Source organism: Chamaea fasciata, unplaced genomic scaffold (genome assembly GCF_029207755.1).
Source record: "Chamaea fasciata isolate MVZ Bird 193981 ecotype frontalis unplaced genomic scaffold, bChaFas1.0.hap1 SCAF_121, whole genome shotgun sequence".
Taxonomy (NCBI): domain Eukaryota; kingdom Metazoa; phylum Chordata; class Aves; order Passeriformes; family Sylviidae; genus Chamaea; species Chamaea fasciata.
In genome coordinates this window covers 149,976-176,329 of record NW_027094206.1, presented here as the reverse complement: position 1 = coordinate 176,329, position 26,354 = coordinate 149,976, and the positions used below count along the sequence as shown (strand labels likewise).

The window sequence follows — 26,354 nt, the reverse complement described above, 5'->3', positions numbered from 1 at the left end:
TAACGCCCGCCTTCTAGAGCTTGCCTTGGTCCCCTCTCCCCTCCAGATGGCAAAGCCGAGGGGGTCGGTGGCCCCGGGAGGTGGCTGGGGACAAGGATGGGCTGTCCTGACTGCCAGATTGCTTTGCCAGGAGCCCAGCTGCAGCAGCTCGGAGCGGCGGCGCGGTGCCTGTGCCATCTGACTCGGGCCAGGCTGGCACCGTGCCCAGTGCATGCCGGGCAGCTGGGCTGGCAGCGAGTGGGCAGCCCCCGGTGCTGAGCTCTGACCGGTGGCTGCCCCATAACTCCGGGTCCCTCCCTCCCACAGCGATGCTCACCCCAAAATACCGGCCCCCTTTTCCCCACCCTGACTCTCCATCACCCCTTCTCCACCGCAGACAAACTCAAGGACTCGGTGCTGCCCACGCCAAAGCCCATCCAGCACCCTCTGCACCCTCCACCGGGCTCCCACCACCCCGTGCCCAGCCTCATCCCCAACCACAGCGTGTTCCCGCTGCCCGGCAGCAGCGCGGCCACGGCGCTGCTCATCCACCGCACCAACGAGGAGGAGAAGTGGCTGGCCCGGCAGCGCCGGCTGCGCCAGGAGAAGGAGGACCGGCAATCCCAAGTCTCGGAGTTCCGGCAGCAGGTGCTGGAGCAGCACCTGGACATAGGGCGTGCCCCGAGCCAAGCCGAGCCCGAGCACCGGCCCGAGCACCCCAGGTAGGGGATGGAGCTTTGCCCCAAAAGTGAGCTGTGTTTTCCCATGTCGCAGCTGTCCTGGTTGGGATATCCGTATCTTAAGCTGGAGAGGGGCTTTGGACAAGGGAAAGGAGTGATAGGACAGTGGGAATGTCTTTATATAGGAGGGCAGGGTTGTATGAGATATTGGGAAGGCATTCTTCCCTGTGAGGGTGCTGAGGTCCTGGCACAGGTTGCCCAGAGAAGCTGTGGCTGCCCCTGGATCCCTGGAAGTGTCCAAGGCCAGATTGGATGGGGCTTTGAACAATCTGGTCTAGTGGAAGGTGTCCCTGTCCACGGCCGGGGATGGAGTAGGATGATACTTTAAGGTCCTTTCACCCCACACCATTCTGTGATGCCATGATGTGGTGATTTATAGGATTTTCCCCCCAACCTGTGGCTGTGCCCACCCCTTTACCCAGCTCTGCCCCCCATCAGGAACCCACCACCCCACAGCCATACCCCTCGCACATCCCAGGAGCCGAAGCCGCGGTGCCTGGCCAGTGCCAGCGAGTTCCTGCCACACGGTGCCAGCCAGGCCGGCTGTGCTGGCAGTGCCAGCCGTTCCTGGTGCCCGACATCTGCGCGGCGGCAGGCGCCGAGCCCGGGAGGTGGCCGGGGGCCAGCGGCGAGTGGCCAGGTGCTGCCCAGCCACCAGCACTGCTAATTGCACTCCCCCCTCCCGGGCGGTGGGGCCGGGCGGCGGATGCCTTGTTTGGGGGGCACCTGTGCTGAGCCTGAGCGGTTTGGGGGGCAGCAGAGCGTGCCCACACCCCCGGATTGATTGACAGGGCCTTGCTGGCCCCCGTGGCTGAGCGCCTAAGCGGTGCAGGCTCATCCAGCCAGCTCTGCCGCCTGCTCCCTTTGTTATTTTTGGGTATCCAGGGGATTAGCGCGGCTCATCGAGGATAATAAGGAGCGGATCACGGGGCAGCACAAAGGCGAGCGCCCGCCGCAGGCTCCTTTCCCCATCCGCTCCTCCCACCCCAAACCGAACCGGAGAGGAGACAGCAAGGTCACCCCAAAACACCTGCAGCCAGGGATATTCCATCCCCATCCTTTTCTTGCATCCAGCAGGGCAGGAGAGGGGTGGGTCCCGGGGGCAGGCGGTGCTCCCCACCGGTGGTGCCTCGATGGCGGCGCCGAGCTGAACCCGCTGCTCCGTGTGCGGAGCTCCGGGGCGCTGGAGCGGAAAAGTGTTAAATGCACAGCTTGGGCACATGAAATATTTATCCTGCAAACGGGCTGGCTCTGGCTCTGGCTGTCAGAGGAGGGCTGCACTGGGGTGCTGCCCTTGCCACTGGGCTCTGGCAGGACTGGTGGCTCGCTTGTCCCCACACAGGGGTTGGGGCTGGGGTCTCCAGTCCAGTGCTCCTGGGATGCAGCCACGTCCATGTCCAACGTGCCCATGCACAACCTTAACTCTGCCCCCATCCCTCAGGTTTGTGGCGTGGAGGGGACAAGTGTTGCAGCCCCACGTACACAAACCCCTCTGGGTGTTCCTAACAGGCGCATTTCTCCCCAAAATGCCCCGGGGCTGGAGCGCTGCCAGCTCTCCGGTGGCAGTGCCAGCTCCTCACCTCTCCGGTGCTCTCCTCTCCTCTCCCTGCAGGTTGGGATCGAGCCGCCACGAGCCGAGCAGCCGGGAGCCAGGGCAGCACTTTGGCGGGCCCCCACCCCTCATCTCCCCCAAACCCCAGCACCACTCTGTCACCACGTCCCTCTGGAACCCCGTCTCGCTGATGGAGAGCCCCCCTGACCCTCCCCGGCGCCTCCCCGAGCCCCACGCCCTCCACAGCCACCCGGCCCCCTTCGAGCCCGGCCGCCAGGGCATCCCCCTGGTGAAGGTGGAGAGGGTCTTCTGCCCGGAGAAGCTGGAGGAGGGGCCGAGGAAGAGGGATGCTCTGGAGAAATACCCCCCGGGCCGGGAGCCCGGCGCCCCGGAACACGGAGCCTTCACCCACACCCCCTTCCTGGCTGAGCTGGAAAAGTCCACTCAGAGCATCCTGAGCCAGCAGAGAGCCCCGGCCGCCCCGTTCCCTGAGGCCACCAAGCCCAGCTCGCCCTACCGGCCCCCCCAGCCCCGCGCCCAGGACCCCATGTACATCTACGACGAGTTCGTGCAGCAGCACCGCAGGCTGGTCAGCAAGCTGGACCTGGAGGAGCGCCGGCGGCGGGAGGCCCGTGAGAAAGGTGAGGCACCGGGGAATTCCCCCCCCGGCACCGGGATGTGGCCGGGATTTCCCCCCCTGGCACCGGGACCTGGCCGGGGGTCTCCTGGGGATGCCGACGTTCTCCCATCCGAGCGATTCGGTAAACCCTGCGCTCCAGACGTGCCCCATTAATAAATGATGAGCTGGAGCTAATAAGAGGGTTTTAAATATTGATGGGGCTGCTGGAGTGGGGATGGGAATAGCGGTGAGGAGGAGACGGAGAGCTGGGAGGGGCTGGAATTGCTGTCCCCACTCCAGTGGGATGGGTCCTCCCCAGCCTGTGCCCTGTTGACCCCCTGCCACCCATCCCACAGCGATGCCAAGAGGATACACAGGGATGAGCGATGCCCTCCAAGGTCCCACAGCTGTTGGAGAGGGGACAGGGCTCCCCCCACACTGCTGGGCCCCACACTGGACCCCCATCACTCCCTTCTGACATCCTACCCTGCTGCACCCCCATCCCCAGTGGGGTTCCCCTGTGTCCCTGAAGGTCCCAGCAGGTCCCCAAGGTGTCCCCAGCCTCACAGCAGCCTCTCCCCATCCCCAGGGTACTACTACGACCTGGATGACTCCTGTGACGACAGCGACGAGGAGGAGGTGCGGGCCCATCTCCGCTGCGTGGCTGAGCAGCCCCCGCTGAAGCTGGACACGTCCTCCGAGGTACTGGTGGCACCCCCTGTCCCCTCCCTGTCCCCCGGGAGAGCAGCCCCTCCTTTACACCAGCTCCCAGTGCCCAATAGAGCCACCATCCCCACATGTCTGCAGAGGCCCCAGGGGGGTTAGAGATGGGGGGGATGAGGATGAGGATGGAGACGGGGATGGAAATGGGGATGGTGGCAAGGATAGGCATTGGAAGGGGAATAGGGCTGGGATGAGGATGAGGATGGGAACAGGAATGAAAATGAGGATGAGAGGAATGAAAATGAGATTGGGGTGGGTAATGGAGATGAGAATGGGAATGGGGATGGGGATGGGGATGGGGATGGGGATGGGGATGGGGATGGGGATGAAGATGATGATGGCAACGGATGAGGGTGGACATGAGGATGGGAATACGAATGAAGATGAGGATGGCATCGGGCACGGGGATGAGAATGGGGATGAAGACGAGGGCGGGGGATGACCCTGCTCTGCTCTCCCCCTGGTCGCCCCAGAAGCTGGAGTTCCTGCAGCTCTTCGGCCTCACCACGCAGCAGCAGAAGGAGGAACTGCTGAGCCAGAAGCGGCGCAAGCGCCGGCGGATGCTGCGGGAGCGGAGCCCCTCTCCGCCCACGGTGCAGAACAAGCGCCGCACGCCCTCCCCGCGCCTCCCGCTCTCCACCCGCTACAGCCCTGACGAGATGAACAACAGCCCCAACTTCGAGGAGAAGAAACGCTTCCTCACCATCTTCAACCTCACGCACATCAGTGCCGAGAAGAGAAAAGGTAACAGCCGCGGCCCGTGCACGCTTGGCTCTGGGGGTGCCAGAGTGGGGGGTCTGCCTGGGGCCCTGAGCTTGCTCTGCTGAGCAGAGGCTACACTAAACCTCAGCTTCCCATGCCGCAGACAAGGAGAAGCTGGTGGAGATGCTCCAGGCCATGAAGCAGAAGACCACGCCGGCCGCCGTGGTGGTGAAGAGCTCCCCGCGGGACAGCCCCGGCGCCCCCAGCACTGGTAAGCGCCCCAAGTCCTTCTCTGGGTGTCGGGTTGGGGGGCACAGCTTTGCCTTGAGGGGCGCACGGAGTCCTGGCTGTGGCCGACTGCTGCTCCTCTTCCCAAAGAGCCTCCAGTGCCGCCTCTCCTGCTGGACCTGGATAAACCCGTGGGCATCGCCGTCTCCGTGCCGGAGGTGCCAAAGGCAGCAGAAGGCTCCAGGTTAGACCAGCTGAGACCCCAGGAGCCACCGAGGCCCAAGGAGTCGGGCACGGCGCCGGAGAAGCCCCGGCTGAGCGACGGGCACCCCGGGAAGAAGGCTCTGAGCATCCTCAGCTACGTCAGGGGGCCTCTCCCCAAGGACATCCCGGTGCCGCTGTCCCACAGCATGAACGGCAAGAGCAAGCCCTGGGAACCCTTCATTGCAGAGGAGTTCGCCCACCAGTTCCATGAGTCGGTGCTGCAGTCCACGCAGAAGGCGCTGCAGAAGCACAAAGGTAACGGGAGGTTGTTGGGAATTACTGTTTTGAAGTCACTTAAAGAATCGCCAGCAAAAGTATCAGCGAAACCAGGCTGAGTGTAAAAGCAGTGTCACAGCAAAGTTCCTTGGCAAGATTCACTCTCCTGTTTATTAGATGGTTGAAGCACTCTGAGAAAGAGCAAAAAAAATCCAAAGTCAGTAAATAAACCCCAAATAATCTGTGTGGAGGCTGGAGGCGGGGGAAACAAAAGGATAGGAAAGGGTAAGGACGAAAAGGAATATGGGAGACCCTCGTGGAGTCACAAGTTCAGAGTAGCCCTCTGTGCTAAACTGAGCCTGGACTTGATCAACAGGTTGTGTTTAAAGGCCCAACAGCACTTAACTTAAACTTAACAGCACTTAAACCTAACAGCATTTAAACTTAATTGACTAAACAATTTAGCAAGGGATTCATATAGAGTTTACTGTACTGCATGACAGCAACTTCCTCACAGGCCTAACTTACAAATCTAAAATACTTAAGGATCCAGGAGGGTAAGATTCTGCACTGAGTGCTACACTGAGCCTTTCTTGAACCCCTGCAGGGAGGGGGACACCTCTCAGGGCAGCTCCTTCCCGTATTTAACAACCCTGCCAATCAAGAATTTCTCCCTGATGTCCATAAAAATAAGCAGGCATGCCGGGAGCTGTTTGGGTCCTGGGTTATCACCCCCTTGTCCCCCCACCGGGGTTTGGGACTGGCAACCTCATTGGTTGGAGCATCCCATGAGCTCCTAGCTGAAGCTAAAGATTAGGGATAATTCATCTCCAAAGCCTCCAAACTCACTCAGCTGGGTGCCTGAAATAAATAAAACTACTCCAGCGCACAAGGAGCGATAAAAACGCACAGAAGATGCTGGCAAGCCCCCCGAAAATTCCGGGTAGGGTAGAATTAATGCCGTGGGGAGTGGGCAGGGGGCTGACTGTGGCTGCCCACAGGGGGGACGGCGGAGCAGAACCACAAACTGGACACCTCCATCCACTACAACATCCCGGAGCTGCAGGCGTCCACCCGCCTGGCCGGGCCCCCGCACAACGGCACGGCCGAGGGGCCGCTGCGGCCGCTGCCCGCCCTGCCCCGGGACTCTGCCTCCGAGGAGGAGGAGGAGGAGGAGGAGGATGAAGAGGAGGAAGAGGAGGAAGATTACCCCAGGCCCAAGTGGCAAGGGATCGAGGCAATTTTTGAAGCTTACCAGGAACATATAGAGGGTAAGGGGGCGATGCAGGGTGTTGGGCAGGGAGGGTAAATGCCAATTTGTGCTTTAGTTTTCCGTGGGAGGTGTCACTGGTTCCTGCTGGGGTGGGCTGGGGAAGCTCTGGGGGATCTCCAGCAATGCAAGGGCAGCATGAAAGCAACAAGACACTGTTGCTTTTGCTAAACTGGATGTATGCATGGAAAACTGAGGTGTTCACAGCTGCACAACGTGGAGACCTGAAGGTTCTCCACAGGCAGCGTCAGGGTTGGGAATGCTCTGGGATGCTGGGGGCAATCACTGCTGTTTGTGCGGAGCCTGGAGCAGGGCTGGCAGCCTCCGTGGGCGGTGCACGGAGCTGGAGGAGCTCAGCCCTTGTCCTTTGGATGTTGCAGAACAAAACCTGGAGCGCCAGGTGCTGCAGACGCAGTGCCGGAGGCTGGAGGCCCAGCACTACACCCTGAGCCTGACGGCCGAGCAGCTGTCACACAGCATGGCGGTGAGTGGGGACAGGCACCCATCTCCTGGGCACCCAACCTTCCTGGGCACCCATCCCCTGGGCACCCATCCCCTGGGCACCCAGCCTTCCTGGGCATCCAACCCTCCTGGGGTCCCAGCCTTCCTGGGATCTTGCCTCGAGGCACCCAATCCTCCCACATGTTGACATGCATTGCACCCATCCTGTGCGGTGCCCATTCCCTGCAGTGCCCAAACTCTCAGTGCCCATCCCCTGCCGTATCCCAAACTCCACAGTGCCCGTTCCCTGCAGTGCCCATTCCCCATAGTGCCCATTCCCTGCTGTATCCCAAACCCTGCACTGCCCATTCCTTGCACTGCTCATTCCCTGCACTGTCCATTCCCTGCTGTATCCCAAACCCCGCAGTACCCACTCCCTGCACTGCCCCATCCTCTGCCATATCCCAAACTCTGTAGTGCCCGTTCCCTGTACTGCCCCAACCCTGCACTGCCCAACCCTGCACTGCCCCATCCACTCCACTGTGCATCCCCAGCAGCCCCCATTCCTTACACTACCCTATCCCTGCACTACCCCATTCCCAGCACTGCCCCATCCCCAGCAGCCTCCATTCCCTGCAGCCCCCATTCCTTACACTACCCTATCCCTGCACTACCCCATTCCCAGCACTGCCCCATTCCTGCAGCCCCCATTCCCTGCAGCCCCCATTCCTTACACTACCCCATTCCCTGCACTGCCCCATCCCCAGCAGCCCCCATTCCCTGCAGCCGCCATTCCTTACACTACCCCATCCCTGCACTACCCATCCCCAGCAGCCCCCTTTCCCTGCAGCCCCCATTCCTTACACTACCCCATTCCCAGCACTGCCCCATCCCTGCAGCCCCATTCCCTGCCGCCCCCATTCCCAGCACCACCCCCACCCCCACCCCACCCCACAAGCCGTCTGGTGCCCGCTGACCCCTTCCCCTGCTGCCCCCGCAGGAGCTGAGGACCCAGAAGCAGAAGATGGTGTCGGAGCGGGAGCGCCTGCAAGCCGAGCTGGATCACCTGCGGAAGTGCCTTGCCTTGCCTGCAATGCAGTGGTCTAGGGGTTATTTCAAGGGGTACCCCAGGTGACGCTCCTTGGGCCAGGCCGAACATATAGTCTAGAAATAATAATCTATTTTATTACCTTGAATATTTAATATTTTTCACTGGGAGGTTTGAAGCTAAAAAAATAAAGTTAAAAAAAAAAAAACAAAAACGAGAAAAAAAAAAAGCAAACCACGACAACAAAATCGTTAATAATAAAAGGAAGAAAACAAACAAACAAAAAAAAATAAAAAGAGAAATAAATAAACGGAGAATGTGCCATGCATGAAGCAAATGGGAGCTGGGAGGAGCCGGGAGCCCATCCCACGGCCAGCTGCCCCCGGCATGTCCCCTCCTGTCCCCTCCTCTGGGGGCCACGGCTCTGAAGCGCCCCCTCCTTCCACCCACCCACACTTTATAACGCTCATTTTTGTTGGTTCTTTGGTTCTTTTTCTAAAAAAAAAAAAAAAAAAGGCGAGAAAAACAAAAAAAAGAGACGATGAAAGACTCCACCGACAACACTAAAACCCGGCGGGGCCCCCGCGGGGCCGGGTGCTGCCGGATCCCACTCCCAGCACGGCACCCCCAGCCCGGGGTTTCCCCTGGAAATGCACTTCGCTATCAAAAAAAAAAAAAAAAAAAATAAAGTCAATAAACTGGTTGAAGGTCCCTTTTTGTTCCTGGTTGGTGGGGAAGGGGCAGGGACACGCGTGGGAGGTCACTTTGTCACCCGGGCTTTGGGATTGAACAGGCGGAAAAAAAAAAAAAAGAAAAAAAAAGGTGCTTCAGCCTTGTACTGTGTATATATATTAAAAAACAACAAAGTTTTGTATGTTTTTATTGCTTTAATTATTGTTATAAAAAGCTTGCCTTTTTTTTTTAAGATGTTTCTGCTTTTTTTTTTTCCTTCCCCCCCCCTCCCCTCCCTCCCTGTTTTTATTTTCTTTCTAGGTTTTTGTTTTGTTCTTGTTTTTTCTTTTGGCAAAAGGATTAACTCGCTTTTAGTGTTTGTACTGCTGCTGGTCGGGCCAGAAAAGATGTTGAAATGTTTTTTAAAAAGATTTGAAACCTGGGAAAAATAAATCCCCTTTTCCACTGGGGCAGGTCCTGTCCCACCATCAGTCTCTGGAGAAGCTGAGCCCCTTCCGCCTTCCTGTGGTTGGTTTTTTTAAAAAAAAATTTCCCCCTTTTTTTTTTTGCTTTCTGGGGCTTTTTCTGCTCCAGCTGGCTCGTTGTGGGCGTCACGGTGCCGGGTGGTGTCTGAGCCTTGCCCCAAAATTAAAAACCCAAGGAATTGTGCTGAGAGGGTGGAGGGTTGAGGGGTGGGTGGCACCCCCAAAAATACCAAGACAATCAAAACGGCTCTAAACCAGTTAGGGCACAGGGAGAGGGGGTCCCGTGGGATCTCTTGGTGGCACTTTGGGGACAATCCATGTGCAGCTGTGCCCGCAGGCGGGCAGGGATGATGTCCTGGTGCCCCCCAGGGTCAGGCTTGGTGGCATTTTTTAGCCACTTGCTAAAAACCAGCACATGCCCTGCCCCCCCCCCCCCCTTCCTCCCCCGGGGGTGCCTTTTAATCTGATTGTTATTTTTAAATTATTTATTAGAAATTGTTTTTAATTCGCCACGAGACCAGCTCACATCTCCGGGAAAAGGTGACCTCTGCTTCCTGCTTTAAATTCCCTCGTTGCACTGGCAAAGAAAAGCATTAACCCCCACCCCCCCAAGCCCACCCCCCCCCCGCTCCCTGCTCTCTCATTGGCTTCACCAAATAAAAAAAGGAAAAAAAAAAAAAAGCTGGGCAAGATTAAAAAGGAAAATGCCCTTGTGACAGAAATTAGTTTAATCTTTTTTAAATCCCCAATTGCCTCGCCAGCCTCTGGCCTCGCCGCTGCCAACTCCGGGCTTCGAAGGGAATTTTAACACGGCAAAAATTCGCTTCCTTTCCCTTCCCGTGTGCCGCGGCAGAGGGAGGAGGGAAGAAGCCAGGGATGGAAAATCATTGGCAATTCATCCCTCAGCCGCGCTGAGGAGCCTGGCTGGGATGCAGCCTCGCTTTGTAGCAGCTCCTGTGCTGACTTTTCCCTCCTCACCAGCCTGGATTCAGGGGTTTTGGAACAATTCCCCCCTGCCCCCCCCGGCCCCGGGGTTGTGGTGAGCATTTGTGTCCGTGCAGAATTGCTGGAGCAGCTGGAAGGGCTGGGAGGAAGGAAAGGAAGGCAGAGCCTGCTGGGGGCAGGTTGGATGCTGTGAAAAGAAAACAAACAAAAAAACCCCAAAAAAGGAGAAAAAACCCTACCCTAAACATGTTCAAAGTGTACTTTGTTGGAATTAACTGTAATGTAATATAATTATTTGTTGAATGTAGTAATTAGGTATTTATGACTATATTGCTGTAATTCCTGAAAACATCCGAAAAAAAAAACCCGAAACAAAAAACCAACCCCAAAATAAACTCTTCCACAACGACGGCAAGGAATCCTTTCTCTGTGGGGAAGGCAGCCCTGCTCCGAGCGTCCCCTGCCCTGCTCCGAGCATTCCCGGCGGCTCCTGCCGTCATTCCTGCCATCCTTCCCGCTGTGCCAGCCCTGCGGGCCACAGCCCGGGCAGGCAGGGCACAGATGGCAGCGGGAGCCCGGCCCAGATGCTCGGGGAAGGGCAGCGCCGGCAGCCCGGCACCCTCGGGCGCCAGGAATAATGAATTACAGCAGCCGTCGGCACAGCCCTGATCCGGCCAGAGCCCGCCTGGATCCTGCTTGGATCCTGCCTGGAGCCTGCCTTGATCCTGCTCTGGATCCTGCCCTGGATCTTGCCTTGATCCTGCCTGAGTCCTGACCTGGATCCTGCTCTAAATCCTGCCTGGATCCCACCTGGATCCTGCTCTGAATCTTGCCTGGATCCTGCCCTGGATCCCACCTTGATTCTGCTCTGAATCCTGCCCTGGATCCTGCCCTTGCCTGTCGCTCTGCCGCAGGGAGATGGGCCCGGATCCAAGGGAGAGCTGCAGGCTTTTCCAAGCATTGTTTGTGACACAGCCCAGGATTAATTTGATGCCGTTCTTCAGCTGCAATTATTTATTATCGTTTTTTATTTTTTTACAGACAGTTTCAGATTAAACCCCCAAATATTACAAAAACAAAGATGGATGATAATCTGGTATTTCCCCACAGCCTGGTATCTGAGAGGGGAAAACCATTTTCTTTTGTCCTTCTCCAAAGAGCAGATGGATCTGCTTCCCAGCTGATCTCCCCAGCAGACACCTCATTGCCAGCACATCTTCCTTTTTTTTTTAATCTTTTTTTTTTTTTTTCCAAGGCTCTAAGAAAACCCGTGGAAGCACCGCCTCGAAATTTATGGCTTTCAAGGCAGTGTGTGGCCTGTGCTGCCCTCAGAAGTTCCCTCGCTGAAAGTACAACCCGAGAGATCCGCCCAGCGAGTCACCGCCTGCACCCTCTGGGGACGCTCCGGCAGCTCTGCAGCAATTCCCAGCCGGCCCCAGGGGAGATTTGAGGGCTGGGAGGTCCCTGCAGCTCCTTCCCAGCTCCCTGTCAGAAATCCTGGGAGTGGGAGCTCTCGCCAGGCTGGAGGTTAGTCCGGAGCTTGTACATGTGATCCAAGGCTTGGGTAAGGAAAGTCCCAGTGGTGTTGATCTCCATCAGGGTTAAGTTATCCAGCTAAAAAGGGGAAATAAAAAAGGGACTGGGAAGACAAGGTACCGGGGAAGCAGCTCACAGCCCACAGTTCCCTTTGGTGACAGCCCAAGGGACTGACCCAGCTGCCAGCCCTGCTTAAGAGAAGCACCCAAGCACCACTTCAAGAGCATTCCCCATTCCTGGAAGTGTCCAAGGACAAGCTGGATGGGACTTGGAGCTGCCAGGTCCAGTGGAAAGGGGTGGAATGAGATCTTGAGGAGCCGACCCACACCATTCCATGACTCCTCTGCTTCCCACAGGTAGCTGCCCCTGGCCCACGAGGCTCAACTCACAACTCCAGCTCCCCACTGATGCACCCACAACCCAGCACAAGCGTGCCCCAAGCCAGCCTTTTCCCAGCAGCTCATCCCTCATCCCCCTGGGGCAGCTGGATCCCTCCTGGGGTGAGGTCCTGGCACACCTTGGCGTGAACCTCCTGCTGCCTGACGAAGCTGTCGGCGGACAGGCGCAGCTTGGCCATGCGCGTGTCCCACGTGTCCTTCACCAGCGTCCGGATCTCGTCCGCCCTGGGGATGTTGTCAGAGGCACTGGGACAGGGAAAAGAAAGGAAAGGCAGGGTCAGAGCAGGCTCTGAGGGGTGTGTGGTGTTGTCACGGAGTGCTGTTGTCACCCAGTGCTGTTGTCACCGAGTGCTGTTGTCACCATCTCACCCCCCTGAGGCGCTCGCAGGACAGTTTGCTAAAAAACCTGCGACTCCACATTAAAATCCTCCCTGTACTCCTGGTCCTGCTGGCATTTCTGGGATGGTTTCTTTCCCCAGGAATGCTCAGCTCCAATGCAGCAGCTGGTTGTCACTAGAATCCTTCTGCTCTTTAATAGCCCAGCTGGTACGAGGTGCACGGAGGGCCCCAAACCCGGCCAAAGTCACGGCCAGCTGGGGAATCCAAGGGCTCAGGCACGATGAAACCTCCAGCTTGGGGGCTCCCAGGGCTCCATCAGGGAGAATTAAGCTGGAAGGGCTGGATGGGATGTGCCACATCACCCCATTAAGGCCGCTCAGAGCTGCCATAAGGAGCTGGGGGGATGCGATCGATGCGCACGGACAGAGCTGTCAGGGCTGCTGGAGCGTGCTGGGAAGGAGCAGCACGCCAGGAGCCTCCTCTCCCCAGAGGAAAAAAAGCCAGGGCTGGAATGCCCACCCTGCCTAATCGAGGGCTTAAAAAGTCAGCAGAGCCCTGGCTGAGACAAATACCAGCCAGCACATTTTACAAGTGAAATGCCTCAGCAGGCAGGAGCTCAAGGCTCGGAATATCCCCGGCCTCCTGCTTCCCAGGCTGAGGGAAGAGGAGCTTTCCTCCTGAAGGAGAGCCAAGGAAGAAGCCTGGAGGCTGGAGGCTGCTGAACAGATTGCAGCCGTGGAACGTGTGGCGGATCCTCCAGGCCCTCCACGCCGAGCTGCTGCTCAATAAAGCGGCACAGCCCCAATTACGAGGCCACGGAACAAGAGATCCCCCCCAAGTTCCTGAGAGGCAGAGTTACCGCCATGGGAAGTGCTGCTGTGAAATCTTGGCAGGCTGAGGGGATAAAATCTCCCTCAACTCTCCCTTTTCCCCCACCGCCCTCCGGGGCTGCTGCCAAGCAAAGCTTGAGAAATCCTCAGTGCTCACACGAAGTGGGGTGGAAAATGGCCCAGCTTGGCTCCTACTCACTAGTTCAGCAGCAGCTTGGTGAGCTCCATGTAGTAGGGGCTGGGCATCGGGGTGAAGGTGTCTTCTTTCCGCTCCTGATCCCGGATTTCCTCCAGTTTCCCTAAAATGCAGCCAGGGATGCTCAGGCTTTGCCAGGCCTTCAAGGCTCCAGGTGTGTTTTTTTCCCCCTCCCCGGGAAAAGCCACGTTGTTGTTTCTGTAGGATCAGCTCAGTGTCCAAAGCCTCTAGTGATGTGAGGGGCAGGAAAAGGCTCCTGTGAGGAGGCACACAGGGGACATGGACACCTCTAACCTCACAGAGATTTCCCCAGGGAATTAGAGATAGGAAATTAGGGAGGAAACAGCCTCCAGTTTTGCCAGGGGAGGTTCAGGATGGACATCAGAAAGAATTCCTGGACTGAAAGGGTGACTCAACACCAGAAGGGGCTGCCCAGGGAGGTTTGGAGTCCCCACCCCTGGAGGCGTCCAAGCAATGGCTGGATGTGTCACTCAGGTGACAAGATGGGCACAAGTTGGACTTGATGAGATTGGAGGTCTTTCCCAACCTAAAAAATTCTGGGATTCTGTGGCCCAAAGTCCCTAAAGCTTCTTCTGAACAAGCCTCACCACCCTCAGAGTAAATAACGAATTCCAGTGGTAGAACATGAGATCATTCCCTCTCTGTTGCTTTGTGTTTTTGAATTAAGCTCCCCACTAATGGTGAAAAACGGATTATTTTTAATTTCATGTTTCCACTGCAGCCACTGAAGGCCAGAGCTGAAGCCAGAGGCTCCATCCTCACCAACATCCATCCATTCCGGGGGAATGAGCCGACACTTCTGCCTCTGCTTCAGATTAATGGCCAACCACACAGGCACTTCCACTGGCAAACCAGGATTGAAGGGACCCAGATCTCCCTGGAAAACAAATTAAGGATCAGAGGCGGGCAACAACCAGGGCTTGGACTGCACAGAGCTTGTCTGCTAATGTGGTGAGAGTTTCCAGAGGATTTGGAAAAGCCTGAGTCAAACACTGGATCCTGCATTTCCTCCTCTAACTTCCCAGAATTCCTGCTCTCAGACTTTTTCCTCATCCCCCTCGAGAAGGAATAACCAACGTTTCCTCCAGTGCATTTTCTATTTCAAGGTGTTTCACAGGAGTTACAGCCATAAATTCCACCTCCCTGGATGGAAGCTCACCCTGAGGGCTGCCAGAGGCTGCCCAGGTTCTGGTCAGCACCCAGGACAGCCGGACACTCCCAGCCAGGCCCCAGGGGCTGCACAAACCCCCAGAGATGTGCAAAACTCTCCTGGGGGGGCTGCACTGCCTTTTCTCCCAGGGAAAATTCTACCCGAATCTCTCAATCCCTCCATCCCCAACATCCCCAAATCCATCCCCATCCTTCCCCACGACCCCCATCTCCTCCCCCTGTTCCCAAACACCCCAGACCCATCCTGCACCTCAATCCCAACCCCTCAAACCCAATTCCCCAGACCGAATCCCCCGTCCTCGGCCCCAAGACCCGCCCAGACCCTGCCCCGCCCCACAAGCCCCCCCAGATTTGTTCTCGGTCACCCCCAGCCGTGTCCCCAGGGCCCCTTCCAGCCCCCCCGAGCCCCCTCAGCCCAGCCCAGGCCCCGCCGACCCCGATGAGGTGAATCCGGTCGAGGCTGAAGTTGGGCACGATCGTCACCAGCTCCTTCTCGGCCAGGAACTCCACTTCGGCCGGCTCCATGGACCCGCGGGGAGCCGAGCCGGGATCGAACCGGGATCGAACCGGGATCGGGCCGGGACCGAACCGGGACCGCGCCGGGACCGAGCCCGCCGCGCGCCCTCGCTCCCTATTGGCTGAGCGGCCCCCAGGCCCCGCCCACCGCTCTCTGCCCCCTCCTCCCGGCTGGTTTTCGCGGTCTCCGGGAGGAGGCGGGGCCCGGGGCGGTGCGGCGCACGCTGATTGGCTGTCTTCAACCGTTGCCGCGGCGCACGCCTCTCTGATTGGCTGTCCTGCGCCCGGAGGGCTCCGGCCGCGGCCTCGCGGGGGGAGGCCCGGATGGGGACACGGGGACCAATCGCAGCGCTCCCCACGAGCGCTCGGCCAATCAGCGCTCGGCACTTGTTGCCGGGGCGCCGCGGGAGGGGCGGTGCCCGCTGCTGTCGCCCCCTGGCGGCCGGGAGCGGCAGCGCCCCGCGGGAACGCGCGCGGGTCCCCGCGACCCCCGGGGCCGTGATGGTGACACGGGCTGTGGGCGGGTGACCGGGCTGTGCGAGGCTGTCCCTGGGCTGTGCCCGGGCCCCAGAAACCGCCCTCCTGTGCACGGACCAACAGCAGCATCTGTCCGTCTGTTCAGTGGCCCCTGTGCAGACACCCAGGCTCAGGAACCTGCCATCACTCACCTGTCCTTTTCCTCTGTTCCCTGTTCATCCATCCGTCCATCCATCCATCCATCCATCCATCCATCCATCCATCCATCCATCCACTCTGCTGTTCACCCACCCATCCATCCATCTATCCACCTATCCACTCCTCCATCACTCATCCATCCAGCCATCCATCCACCCAACCATCCATCCCTTCATTCATCCATGCCTCCATCCACCTTTTTACCCCTCCATCCATCTATGCCTCCATCTGTCCAGCCACACCTTTATCCATCATCCATCATTCATCAATCAATCATCCATCCCATCCCTCCACCGATCCATCCATCATCCATCCACTCATCCATCCATCCATCCATCCTTCTATCCATCCCCCTCCCCACACCCAGCTCAGCTCTGGATGATTTGGGGGGGCTTCATCCCATTTGCGAGTCCCCATTGAACCCCTCTCCCTCCATCAGACAAACCCTCCCCAATCCTTCTCCCAAACCACCTCGGGCTCAGCCCTGCGACCACCCATGGAACGACCACGACCCTTGGGATGAACGTTACCCCCAGCCTGGCGTGGGCGCCAAGCCTTGGGGACCCCCAACCCACCCCTACCACGGGCGGCAGAAGGAGGGTCCCTGAGCCCCCGTTCCCGGAGCAGCCCCCGGTGCCGCCGGCACGTGCTGGGCGCTCCAGGAACGTCTCCCCCACGCTGCGCCTCCCCTCGCGTGTCTTTTGCCATCTGCTGCTGTCATTAAAAAATTAAATTTCCATCTGCTTTCACACTCCCGCCTCTCCCGCCGGCTCCGGGTGCCGCCGCTCTGCGGGAAGCATCGCCCCCGGCTCCCTCCCGGGATGCGGCCGATCCGGCGGGATGCAGGTGACGCCGCCGCCGAGTTCATTCTCCCGGTGCTGTTTGCCGAAACGGATTCTTCAATCCCTGCTGGAGACGTGGGGGCCTCGCTTTTGGCCACCCACGGGCACGAGGGGGGCTCCGGGGGTTGGAGCTGGGGTGTTTTTGGGGGGCACAACCCCACTCCTCCCTGTGCTGACACAGGCAAACTGGGGGTGTGGAGCCTCGGGGGTTTTATTCACCGTGTTAGGAAAAGGGACAAACCCCCAAAATCCCTGGCGTCCAAACCCACCCGTGTGGGTGCCCCGTGTGTCCCTGGGAGCTGCATCGGGCCCAGCCGCGCCCTGGGGGCCGTGGCTCCATCCCGACGGGAGCAGGGACGGGTCCTGGCGGCCCGGGTGTCCCCCGTGTCCCCTCTCAGCACTGGCTGCAGGGTGAGGGGCCCTCCCCGCGCCGCCCCTCGCGGGACAGCGTGGTCCCCGTGGGCGTGGGAGGTGTGACGATGATGGACGGCACGTGCAGGTGCTTCTGGCCCGAGGACGCCGTCGGGGTCCCGTCGCTGCTCACACACATCTTCAAGCCTGGGGGAAATTCGGGGGATAAAAGGGGGATGAAAGCAAATCAGGCACTGGGGATGCAGCATCCCCCAGAGCTCCCCGCCCTCCTTGGTGTCAACGCTTTAATCCTTTTTCTCTTCACTGGAGAATCCACAGCATCCTCACATCTCCTCCCCTGGATCCACCTTGGATTTTGGGGGGTTTTAGAGGTGGATCCACCCCCTCACCCGACCACCTGCCCAGCCCACCCCCCCCGAGGGGAGCAGATCGCTTTAATCTGCTTTTTTAATCAGGAGAAAAGCCCCCATGCGGCACAGGCGGCATCCAGGGAGGTTTCAGCTCTTCCCAAGCAGGAAAATGCCCGGAGGGGACAGACACTGATATTTTTAATCTCTTTTTAATTAAGGATAAAGCCTTGCCTTATGTAAGGGGGCTGAAAAAGGGGGAGGGTCTTTTCTTTTATTCCAGACTCCAAGCTTGTCAGAGGGGTCTGGAGGCACGGGGGAATATTCTGGGGCTATGTCCTGGCTTTGGGGCAGGATTGGGATTCCCTGGCTGCTTTGCTTCCCCTCTTCAGTTATCCCATGTTGGACAGGGGGGTTGTGAGACCCCAAATCCCCCCGACCACTCCCTTCCAACATCGCTGATGCAGAGAGAGGGCAGAGTTAATTTCTGGGTGATGCATCCAACCCTGTGCCCATCACAACCAGAATGTGGCCATGAGAAAAGCCAGGGCAGAGGCAGCCCTGCATCCTGGAGAAGGATCCTCATTAAGTCCCATCCCTAACGACCCCAAGGACGATTACCAGGAGCCAGAGGGATGCAGAGCTAATGGGAGATGGGAGATCCAGCCTTGGCCCTGCGAGGCCAGCAGCATTAAAAGCTCCCGCTCTGCCCCTGCGCAGACATCCCTGACGCCATTCCCAGCCTAAATCCATTAAGAAAATTCAAGCTGGGAAAGAAGCTCCTGGTTGGAGCATCCCTGGGGAGAGTGAGGGATGCTTGGGATCAGCCTGGAGGCTGGGAGCCAGGACCCTGGGCTGACCCCTGCATTCCATCCATGTGTCCCTGAGCAGCCTTTTCCTACCTCCAAGGAAACCCACCTGAGTTCTTGAGGGCTGTCCTTAACCCATGGATTTTCCAGAGCAAAAGGTGTAGGACAAGCACAGGACTGGGAAAATAAGTCTGGGAAAACCCTCTTCGGAGTGATCCAGGTGCAACAGGTCACCCGTGGGACTTGAGATATTCCACCCCGTTCCCAAACTCCACCAATCTAATCCACACCTAAACTTCCTCCAGGTACAGCCACCCCTCAGGTGCCTTCAGAGAGCAGCAGCAATCCCCCAAACCCGCATCCCCGACTGACCTTTCAGGCAGGATAACTTGAGCCCCATGTTTTCATCCTCTCAGCGGGATCCGGCTCTCCAGCTCCGCCGCCGGCCCTCGCCGCTGGGGAAAGAGAGGTGAGGCTTGAGGGAAGCGATCCTGGCAGGGAGGAAGGAGCAGGAGCTAAAAGCTCACATCTCTTCTCCGTGTGTGAGTGTGTGGATCTACAGGAGCCCGGGCACCACAGGAAACGCGGCTGCTCGCTCACAAAACCACCGGTGATGTCACGGCACTTCAGTGACTCAATCTGGCCCGACGAGGTTCAGGAAGAACTTTTTGGAAGGGTGGAGGAGAAGCCTGTTGCTGGCTGAGGGATGGTCTCATCCCAGATTTTCCACCCCTGGAGTCTGGGCTGGAAATACTTCTGGATGAGAAGGTTGTGAGCACGAGGAATTGGGTCGGTTTTTAGGCTGGTTCTTGAAGAGAAAACCCCAAGTCCACACACGGGAAACAGAGGGACGCTCCCAGGGCCGCCTCCCTCAGGCTGAGCTGGAGCAGCTGCCGGGATGCGCTGCTGGAATTCACATCACCCTGCTCCTCTTGAGCATCCCTGATGTCCCCAGGGCTTTTAGATAGAAGATTCCCGCTGTGGGACATAATTTTTTTCAAGGCGCTGAATTTTTTTCTGCTAAAAAAGTCCCATTGTTGGGAAATCTTCACCCCTCCTCCCACAGCTGCTGGGAAAACTCATTGGGATGAGGGTCCGTGACTCATTTAGGCTCTTCCAAGCTCTGGGCCACACAGAGAGCCAAGGAAAGCTCTCCTTGCCTGACCTCTGCGTTTCCAAGAAGGCCCGAGGTGTTTCGGCAGCAGCCAACAAGGGGAAGTGAAAATTTGCTCTCTCTGCTTTTAATTCTGTATTTTTATCTGTTCCCCAGGTGCAGTCTGAGCTGTGACCCTCCCCAGGGCTGGGGAGTGGAGTCCTCCCCAGGACCTCACTTTGCAGCTCTCCTGGAGGCTGCCCAAATACCAGGAGATCTGTTTTGAGGGAAATCCTGTGGGTTTTGGCACCTACTGATGGCTCGCACCACTCAGGGGCAGAGAAGGGTCATGCTGGGACACCCCAGCTCGGGACACCCCAGCTCGGGACACCCCAGCTCCTGGGAACAGGAGCAGCCCAGAGAGCTCAACACCCGTGCACAGGGGGTCTCCTCTGGGATCTGATCCTCTGGGATCACCCCCTGTGACCAAACCCTTGCAGGACACAGCCCTCCCCACAGCTGAGGGGCAGATTCCAGCTCTGGAATCTGGGTAGAGGATTAATTCCAGCGGGATTCCTGCTGCTCGCTGCCGGGGCTCCAACTTCGCTCCCGTGTTGCCAGCACCAGGCCGAAGAATTATTTGCATCCCGACGAGTTCACGCTCCAAAAAGCCCCAGACGCTCATCGCAGACGTCACTGGAGCGGGGACCGAGCTTCCCGGGCAGGGGGGACGCTCACAGGGTGCACCGGGAAGGGGGAAAAGGGACAAAGCCGGGACTCCGAGGGACTGCCACTTACCCGGTGCCCGCAGGGGCGATGCCCGCGGTCGCATCCCACCTCCCACCGCTCCTGGATGCCGGGGCTGGCAGAGGGATTCCCCTCAGCAGGAGAGGTGGCAGCCGGCCGGCTTTGGGTTTGGCCAGGCTGGTTGGGAACCTGGTTAATCAGGTTAGCGGAGCCCCGGCTCCTCCCATCCAGCCCCCGCTCCGAGCCCATCCATGCCCAGCAAAGCCCTTGGGGTGATGAGGAAACGCTGCTTTACTCTCGGCCCGCTGCACAAGCCAGTCCAGAGACGAGAGACAGAGAGAGGAAGGAGTGCCCTGAGCTGCAGGCAAAGCCGCCGGGCATCCGACATCCCTACAAGCAGCCTGAGGGCTACCAAGTGCCCGGAACGGGCCAGTGAGTGAACACACCCAGCTCTGGCAGGACCCATCGGCGTCCCTGAGGTCCTGATGGCAACAGACATCAACCCCAAGTTCGCCAGCTTCCAGGAAGGATCTTTCCCCCTTTCCAGCCCCAAACCCGGCCGGGCAGCGGGAAGAGCGGCAGGAGGCAGCGGGATCCTCACCATTCCCAGGATGAGCGCTCCGGGCCGGCTCCCACCCCGCTGCGAGGATGCCCTGGAGGAGGCTGTGCCTCCGGAGCAGCCGCCTTCTCCTGCATTAGCAGCAGCCAGAGGCTTTTCCATGTTCCCCCTCCTCCGCAATTAAGAGGCGAGGCCCCGCGCCGGCTCCTTTTCAGCCGGAGCTGAAAAGCAGCGGTTCAAATGCAGGGCGCCGGCCTGCAGGGAACGCCGGCCGCACATTAAACACCCCCCCGGCCGCGGGAGGGAGGGAAGGGAAAGGAAGGAAAGCTTGGAACTTCAGCCAGGGTTCGGGAGAGAACTGATCCCAGGAGTTTGGGAGGTCAGAGCCTCAGCAAGCCCGGCTGGGATGGGCGCGAAGGGCAGCAGGGAGAGGAAAGGGGTGGTTTTGTTCCGTTTTCTGCTGGTTTGGTCCTGCCATGTCTGATAAAAATCAGAAATCTGCGAAGAGCTGATTTCCTTCCCGATCTGACTCCTCCGATTTGTCAAAGAACTGAGTTATTGCAAAGCTCCAGGAGCGGGGAGGGCGGCACAGGGTGAGGCTGCAGCTCCAGCTGCAGGCACAGTCCTGGGCAGAGATGTTTGCAACCCGCAGCTCCTTTTTTCCCCCCCAGAGAACAGACAAATTATTTGGTTTGTGTGGATTCCACCCTCCCCCCCCCCCCCCCCCCTTCCATTCAGCTGCAAAGTCTAAGAGTCAGAGACAAGCCCTGAACCAGAGCCTGGCAAAACTGATCCCTCAAGATTCCATCCCAAACTCAGAGCACGCAGCATCCCATGGAGCCAGGGATTGCTCCTGGCAACACAAATCCAGTCAGAGCAGCACAAAACCCGCCTCCACCTTGAGCTATTTTACTGCCTGTCCCCAAAACTACCTGTTTCCTGCTGTTAGGTGAGAACAAACAGCCCCAAACCCACGAGGGCTGGAATTAGCCTGGCCTGGAGCAGCAGTTGTTGCTACAACAGTGACAGAAAGCGATTGTCTTGCTGCAGCAGGGGTGGGAAACATAAACACCAGGCTGCTAAAATACCTGTGGTTAGTTCTGCGGGTGCAGCACAGCTCCAGCTGCTCTGCTGACACCTGATAGGCACAAACACAGCGTCAAACGCCCCTTCCTGTCCTCCCCAGGGCTGGTGAGTGGAGGAAAAACCTTGGTGAAGGTTTAAAAAGTGGAGGTTGTCCACCCTGAGGTGACTGGGAATGACCTGGAGCCCCCGTGGTGTGGGGGTCACTGCTGGGTGAGCAGGGTTAGGGAGAGCTGAGTGCCAATCCAGTGGGATCAACACCCCCTTTCCATGGTGACATCCCTTCCAGAAGCTCCTGATTGCTGTCACCAGGCTCTGAGCTGTGACTGGTTGAGCGTCACATCAGGGCAAGTGGCCAAAGCCCACCAAGAGCCAGCTGGGCAGGGGAGGAAGAGGATGGGCTGAGGGGGTGGGTGGGTATGGAGCCACCTTCACTCCCCCTGGGGGAAGATTGTCCCCTGGCTGTCCCCTGAGGTGGGCACTGGCTGGTTTCCAGTCCTGCCCGTGTCCCTTTTTTGGGTGCTGAGCTGCTCCTCTTCGGCTGCTTCCCAACCCTCCTGCTCCATCCTACCCCGGGGCTGAAACCCTGGTGTGGGGGGGTGAGGATGGAGAGCAGCCTCCCAAATTCCCTGCGGGGGAAGGGCAGGGAGAACCGATGCTTCCCAGGCGCCAGAGGAACCGCAGGGACAAGGGACGTGCTGTGCAAACACCGGCCACAAGAAAAGCTTTGGCCGGAGAGCCCGGAGAGGTTCTGCTGGCTCTCCCTTCAGGAGCTGCTCCTGCAAACACCAGCTGGGCTCCCCTTTCAGCAGGGAGGGGGAGGAAGCCGCTTTCTGGGTCACGGAGTGCCGGGGTCTGCTAACGCAGGTGGCACGTCACCCTGGCTCCGTGCTAACCGAGCAACGAGGCCACCTGTCCCCTCCTGCCCCCGTCCCTTCTGGCCCGAGCAGGGGACAGGGCTGCTCGCAGCCTGGCTCTGGAGCTGCCCCAGAAAAGGTTTTGCCAGAGCTGCAAGTGGCAACCGGTGCTGGGAGCGGAGAAGAAACTCCCTCCCGGAGATCCAGAGTCACCCGGGGCCGGGCAGCCGTGCCCGGAGGGGATGCCAGGCGTGGGGAGGGAGGAGGATGTCACGAGGAGGCAGCTGAAGGATGCAGGCTCTGGGGGAACTGGAGCAGCTCCAGCCCTCCCCAAGCACGGGCTCTTGGCAGAGTGAGCCACCGGCAGGAACCGCGTGGGCTGGAAGCGGCCCCGGAGCAAATCCACCGGGATGAGGCGGGAGGGGGTCGGGAGCGAGGCAGGGAGCGAGCACAGCACGTACCTGAGGCACAGACCTCCCGCATCCAGAACAAAGCACCTCTCCCCCGGCATGGATCCAGCCGGGAGGCCACGGCCGGGAATTGGCTTAGGGACCTGGCCACGGCTGCCGCGCTTCCCGGGCTCGCTGAGCTCCCAGGTTAATCCGGGCCCAGCTTTCCCTTTTATCCCCGGCTACTAAAACCTCGATAGAGTTGGTGGGTTTTTTTTTTTTCTTTTTTTTTTTTTTTTTTTTTTTTCAATTAGATCCATCTTTTAAGCTCCAGGGTGCATTTCTAGGAAGGGCTGCGTCGTTTCCCCGGGCCTGGCTGTGCGCAGAGCGGGCCTGGCACGGATCCTGCCCGCATCCCGCTAAAGTGCTGCAGCCCGAGCCGCGCTGCCTGGAAGCACTCAAGGAGTGACCCTCCTCACCCCCAGCCCACCTACCGGCTGTTTTTAAGAGTAGAATCCCCTGCTTCCCTCATCCCAGCTCTGGGAAAGGCTGGAAGGGCCACACGCAGGAGCGTTGTCCCCCCTTGCCAGCCCCCCAGTGTCCATCCTCTCCGAATCTCCCTCTGCCGCTTTCCACGGGAAACCGAAAAGGAAGGGATGCAGCTGGGGGTGTACTTTCGGAGGAGAAGGCTGGGTGAAAATGTGGTCTAAAAGCGACAGTGAAAAGCAAAAAAAAAAAAGAAAGGGAAATCGATAAAGTCCTCAGCGGATCCTTGGGCACACGGAAAGCGCTGCCGGCTGCGGGAGGGGAAGCCAGGAGGGGGTTGTGGGGCAGAACCGGGATGTGCGGAGGTGTTTTAGTCCAGCTGGGAATGGCAGAGCCTGGGCAGGATGGGAGGGGAGCAGCCCGAGAGGGACCAGCTCGTGTGGGTGCTCCAGGAGCCGAATTCCACGCGAAGGAGAAGCAGAGCTCACAAATCCAGCACGTTTCCCCTCGAGGCCATTTTCCAGGCTGCACTCAGCCGCAAGCCCACCCCACTAAGAGCCTCCTCCATTAGCATTATCCCGGCTCTCCCTGGCACTGCCCTCCTCCCCCGGCATCTCCAGACGCTTTTCCCAGATCGCGGAGTGCAGCGATTAGGCCGGGAGCCAGGGAGCAGAGAGAGAGCCCCGGCACCGCTTCCTGCATCTGTCACTGTCACCTCTGCTCGCCTGCCACTGGCAAAAGGGATTCTTGGGGACACGGGGCCGCCCCTCACGCCTGGGGTGGGCTCGGCACATCTGGCTGCTCCTGGCTCCAGCTGTGCCAGGTGATCTCTGAAACGCTCACCTGTTCCCGCATCCGCAGCAGCTCCGAGAGCTGGAGCTGTTCCGTCTCTGCTGGCTTTCCTCGGAGAGGGAACATCCCAGGAGCAGATGGGGAGAGGGAAAATGCCAGCAGCAGGCTGGCTTCGCTTGCTGGATGGGGAAAAAAGGCTTCCCCAAATCCTCATATGCTCGCACGGAACGATGAGCTCAGGGAGAATTGTGGGACCTGGCATTCCCTGGGAACAGGGACCTGGCTTGTGAGTGCCCCAGGAACAGCTGATCAGGGATTCCGTGGCTCCTGTCGCCCATCTGCTTGTGGGGATGTTTGTCACTGTTCTGAAAAATCGGGTTGGTTGGGGAAAAGAGAATCCTACAGGCTGGGAGAGCTGAGGGTGTTCACCTGGGGAAGAGAAGGATCCAGGGAGGGCTCAGAGCCCCTGCCAGGGCCTGAAGGGCCTCCAGGAGAACTGGAGAGGGACTGAGGACAAGGGATGGAGGGACAGGTCACAGGGAATGGCTTCCCACTGCCAGAGAGTGGATTTAGATGGGATATTGGGAAGGAATTCCTCCCTGGGAGGATGATGAGGCTCTGGCACAGGGTGCCCAGAGAAGCTGTGGCTGCCCCTGGATCCCTGGAAGTGTCCAAGGCCAGGCTGGATGGGGCTTGGAGCACTCTGGGACAGTGGAAAGTGTCCCTGCCATGGCAGGGGGTGGAACGGGATGATTTTAAGATCCCTTCCCACCCAAACCATTCAGAGATTCTTTTTTTTCCAAGGGTTTCAGGCTGTATGATGATGTAAAAAGTTGGGAGTTAAAACACCTGGGCAGGCAAATGCCAGATCTCCGAATTTTGGTGGATAGGGAGGAAAAAAGTTAATCCTCAAAGTCATTAATTTCTAACAAACCAAAGAAGAGCAGGACACACATCCCCAGTGCTGCCTTCCCAGCTCTCAGGAGGACTCCAGCAGGAGATGCTTTCCCCAAGATTTCCTCCCCCTGAAGTTTTAAAAGGAATTACCTTGAATTCCTGTGCCGAATCCAGCGGATCAAGCAGCCAAGAAAGCAGCATTTGCTCCGGGCTCATCAGCAGGAAAGGGGAGCACAGCCTTCCCTGAGCCCTGCAGCTTCCTCATTCTTTCAGGAGAGCCACGGTGGCTGCCTGGATTTATGGAATTGCTGCTTTTGTCCAGCCTTCAATGCAAATAGGCCAGAGGAGATAAGATCTGCAGGTTTGTCCTCTTTGCTTAAAGCCGGCCTGGGCTTCAGCTGGTGGCAAAGAAATCCTCAGAAGAAGGCAAAGGGAAGATTTAAACAAAGGGGGAAGACAAAGCACTAAAGGCTGCTCCCCTGGCAGCACCGTGTCCCAGGTTAGTCACAGGGAATATTCCAGCAGGTTACACACGGAGGACACAAACTCTGCCGAACAGGGGGAGCAGGATTAGCCTGGATTTACATATTTACGATCAAAGCTTGACTAGGAGAAGCTGCTACAAAGGAACACATTTCTCGTGGCTCAGGAGATGCAGCAGCCGCTTTTGACAACTCCACACGAGGAATCTGGGCTCAGATAACGATCTGCCTCTGGAACAATGCCTTGGATCTCGCCGGGTGTTTGTACCAAGCCCCCTTCCTGCAGCCTGGGTGCTTTGCATTCTGCTCCCCGGATATCTTTCCCTACAGATACGGTGCGCAGCAGCCACTGGCATGTGTTATCTCGCTGGTTTTGGGAACTAAATACATGTTTTGAGTCAACAAGTGAAAACATTTCCCTCTCCTGCAAGCCTGACTCAGCCTAGGGAAGGTTCTTGACTGGGTGCCAATCTCTTTGGTAATCACACCTCACCCAGGCACAGCAGGGAGATAAAAACCAAAGTGTCCAAGGCTTCCTCTCCTCCCTCTGACCTCCTGGAGGGAACTCCACAGCCTGGGGGCATCCAGGGTCTATTCCCTGCTGCAAATGGGATTTCAGCCTTACCCCATCCCTCTCCAAGGCCAGCAGTAAAACCTGGGCTTAGTGACTCAAAATCAAGAGGATCTGACAATTCCATGTTAAATAAGCGCAGGTTGGATAGGGCTTGGAGCAACCTGGTGATGGGGAAGGTGTCCCTGGCCGTGGAATGAGCTGGTCTTTAAGTCCCTTCCAACCCAAACTCTGCTGTGATTTTAACGCTAAGACTGGGGACAGGCAGATATTTTGATTTTCCTTTGTAACAACATTTCTGGGCAGGAAGAGAAGGAAATCTGGAGGAATTGTTGCAGGCTGAGGCTGTGTTTAACTCCAGTAGGGCAAACAAGCACGAGGAGAGAGGCAACAAGGGCTTTACAAAGAGCTCTTCTAGGCTGGTATAATGCTGCATTGTCCAGGAAACTTCTCCTTGGAAATA

At 58.2% G+C, this 26,354-nt stretch overlaps 2 protein-coding genes and 1 long non-coding RNA gene across 7 annotated transcripts in view; 1 reads left to right on the top strand and 2 right to left on the bottom strand.

The window, feature by feature from the left end:
• Positions 1 to 8,705, top strand: part of LOC136304553 (genetic suppressor element 1-like) — a 28,770-nt gene extending 20,065 nt beyond the window's left edge. For 3 of the 5 annotated variants that reach the window (XM_066208062.1, XM_066208061.1, XM_066208065.1), the window contains exons 8-16: positions 377 to 701; positions 2,332 to 2,912; positions 3,480 to 3,592; positions 4,087 to 4,357; positions 4,464 to 4,586; positions 4,694 to 5,062; positions 6,025 to 6,294; positions 6,674 to 6,777; positions 7,735 to 8,705. In XM_066208062.1, the coding sequence (XP_066064159.1) occupies positions 377 to 701; positions 2,332 to 2,912; positions 3,480 to 3,592; positions 4,087 to 4,357; positions 4,464 to 4,586; positions 4,694 to 5,062; positions 6,025 to 6,294; positions 6,674 to 6,777; positions 7,735 to 7,869 (2,291 nt within the window). In that variant the 3' untranslated portion in view covers positions 7,870 to 8,705. The remainder of the gene's footprint in view (positions 1 to 376; positions 702 to 2,331; positions 2,913 to 3,479; positions 3,593 to 4,086; positions 4,358 to 4,463; positions 4,587 to 4,693; positions 5,063 to 6,024; positions 6,295 to 6,673; positions 6,778 to 7,734) is intronic. The other 2 variants (XM_066208064.1, XM_066208063.1) reach the window with 1 other exon arrangement.
• A 2,651-nt stretch (positions 8,706 to 11,356) lies between these two features.
• GINS2 (GINS complex subunit 2) lies at positions 11,357 to 15,012 on the bottom strand. The gene is made up of 5 exons (XM_066208066.1): positions 14,810 to 15,012; positions 13,967 to 14,081; positions 13,187 to 13,286; positions 11,938 to 12,064; positions 11,357 to 11,498 (listed from the first exon to the last, which is right to left on the bottom strand). Exons 1-5 carry the CDS (start codon positions 14,897 to 14,899, stop codon positions 11,373 to 11,375), a joined length of 558 nt encoding a protein of 185 aa, XP_066064163.1. The 5' UTR covers positions 14,900 to 15,012; the 3' UTR covers positions 11,357 to 11,372.
• A 1,588-nt stretch (positions 15,013 to 16,600) lies between these two features.
• Positions 16,601 to 19,772, bottom strand: LOC136304560 (uncharacterized). The gene is made up of 2 exons (XR_010724655.1): positions 18,308 to 19,772; positions 16,601 to 16,965 (listed from the first exon to the last, which is right to left on the bottom strand). It is a non-coding gene; the product is annotated as an uncharacterized lncRNA (long non-coding RNA).
• Positions 19,773 to 26,354: the final 6,582 nt, after the last annotated feature.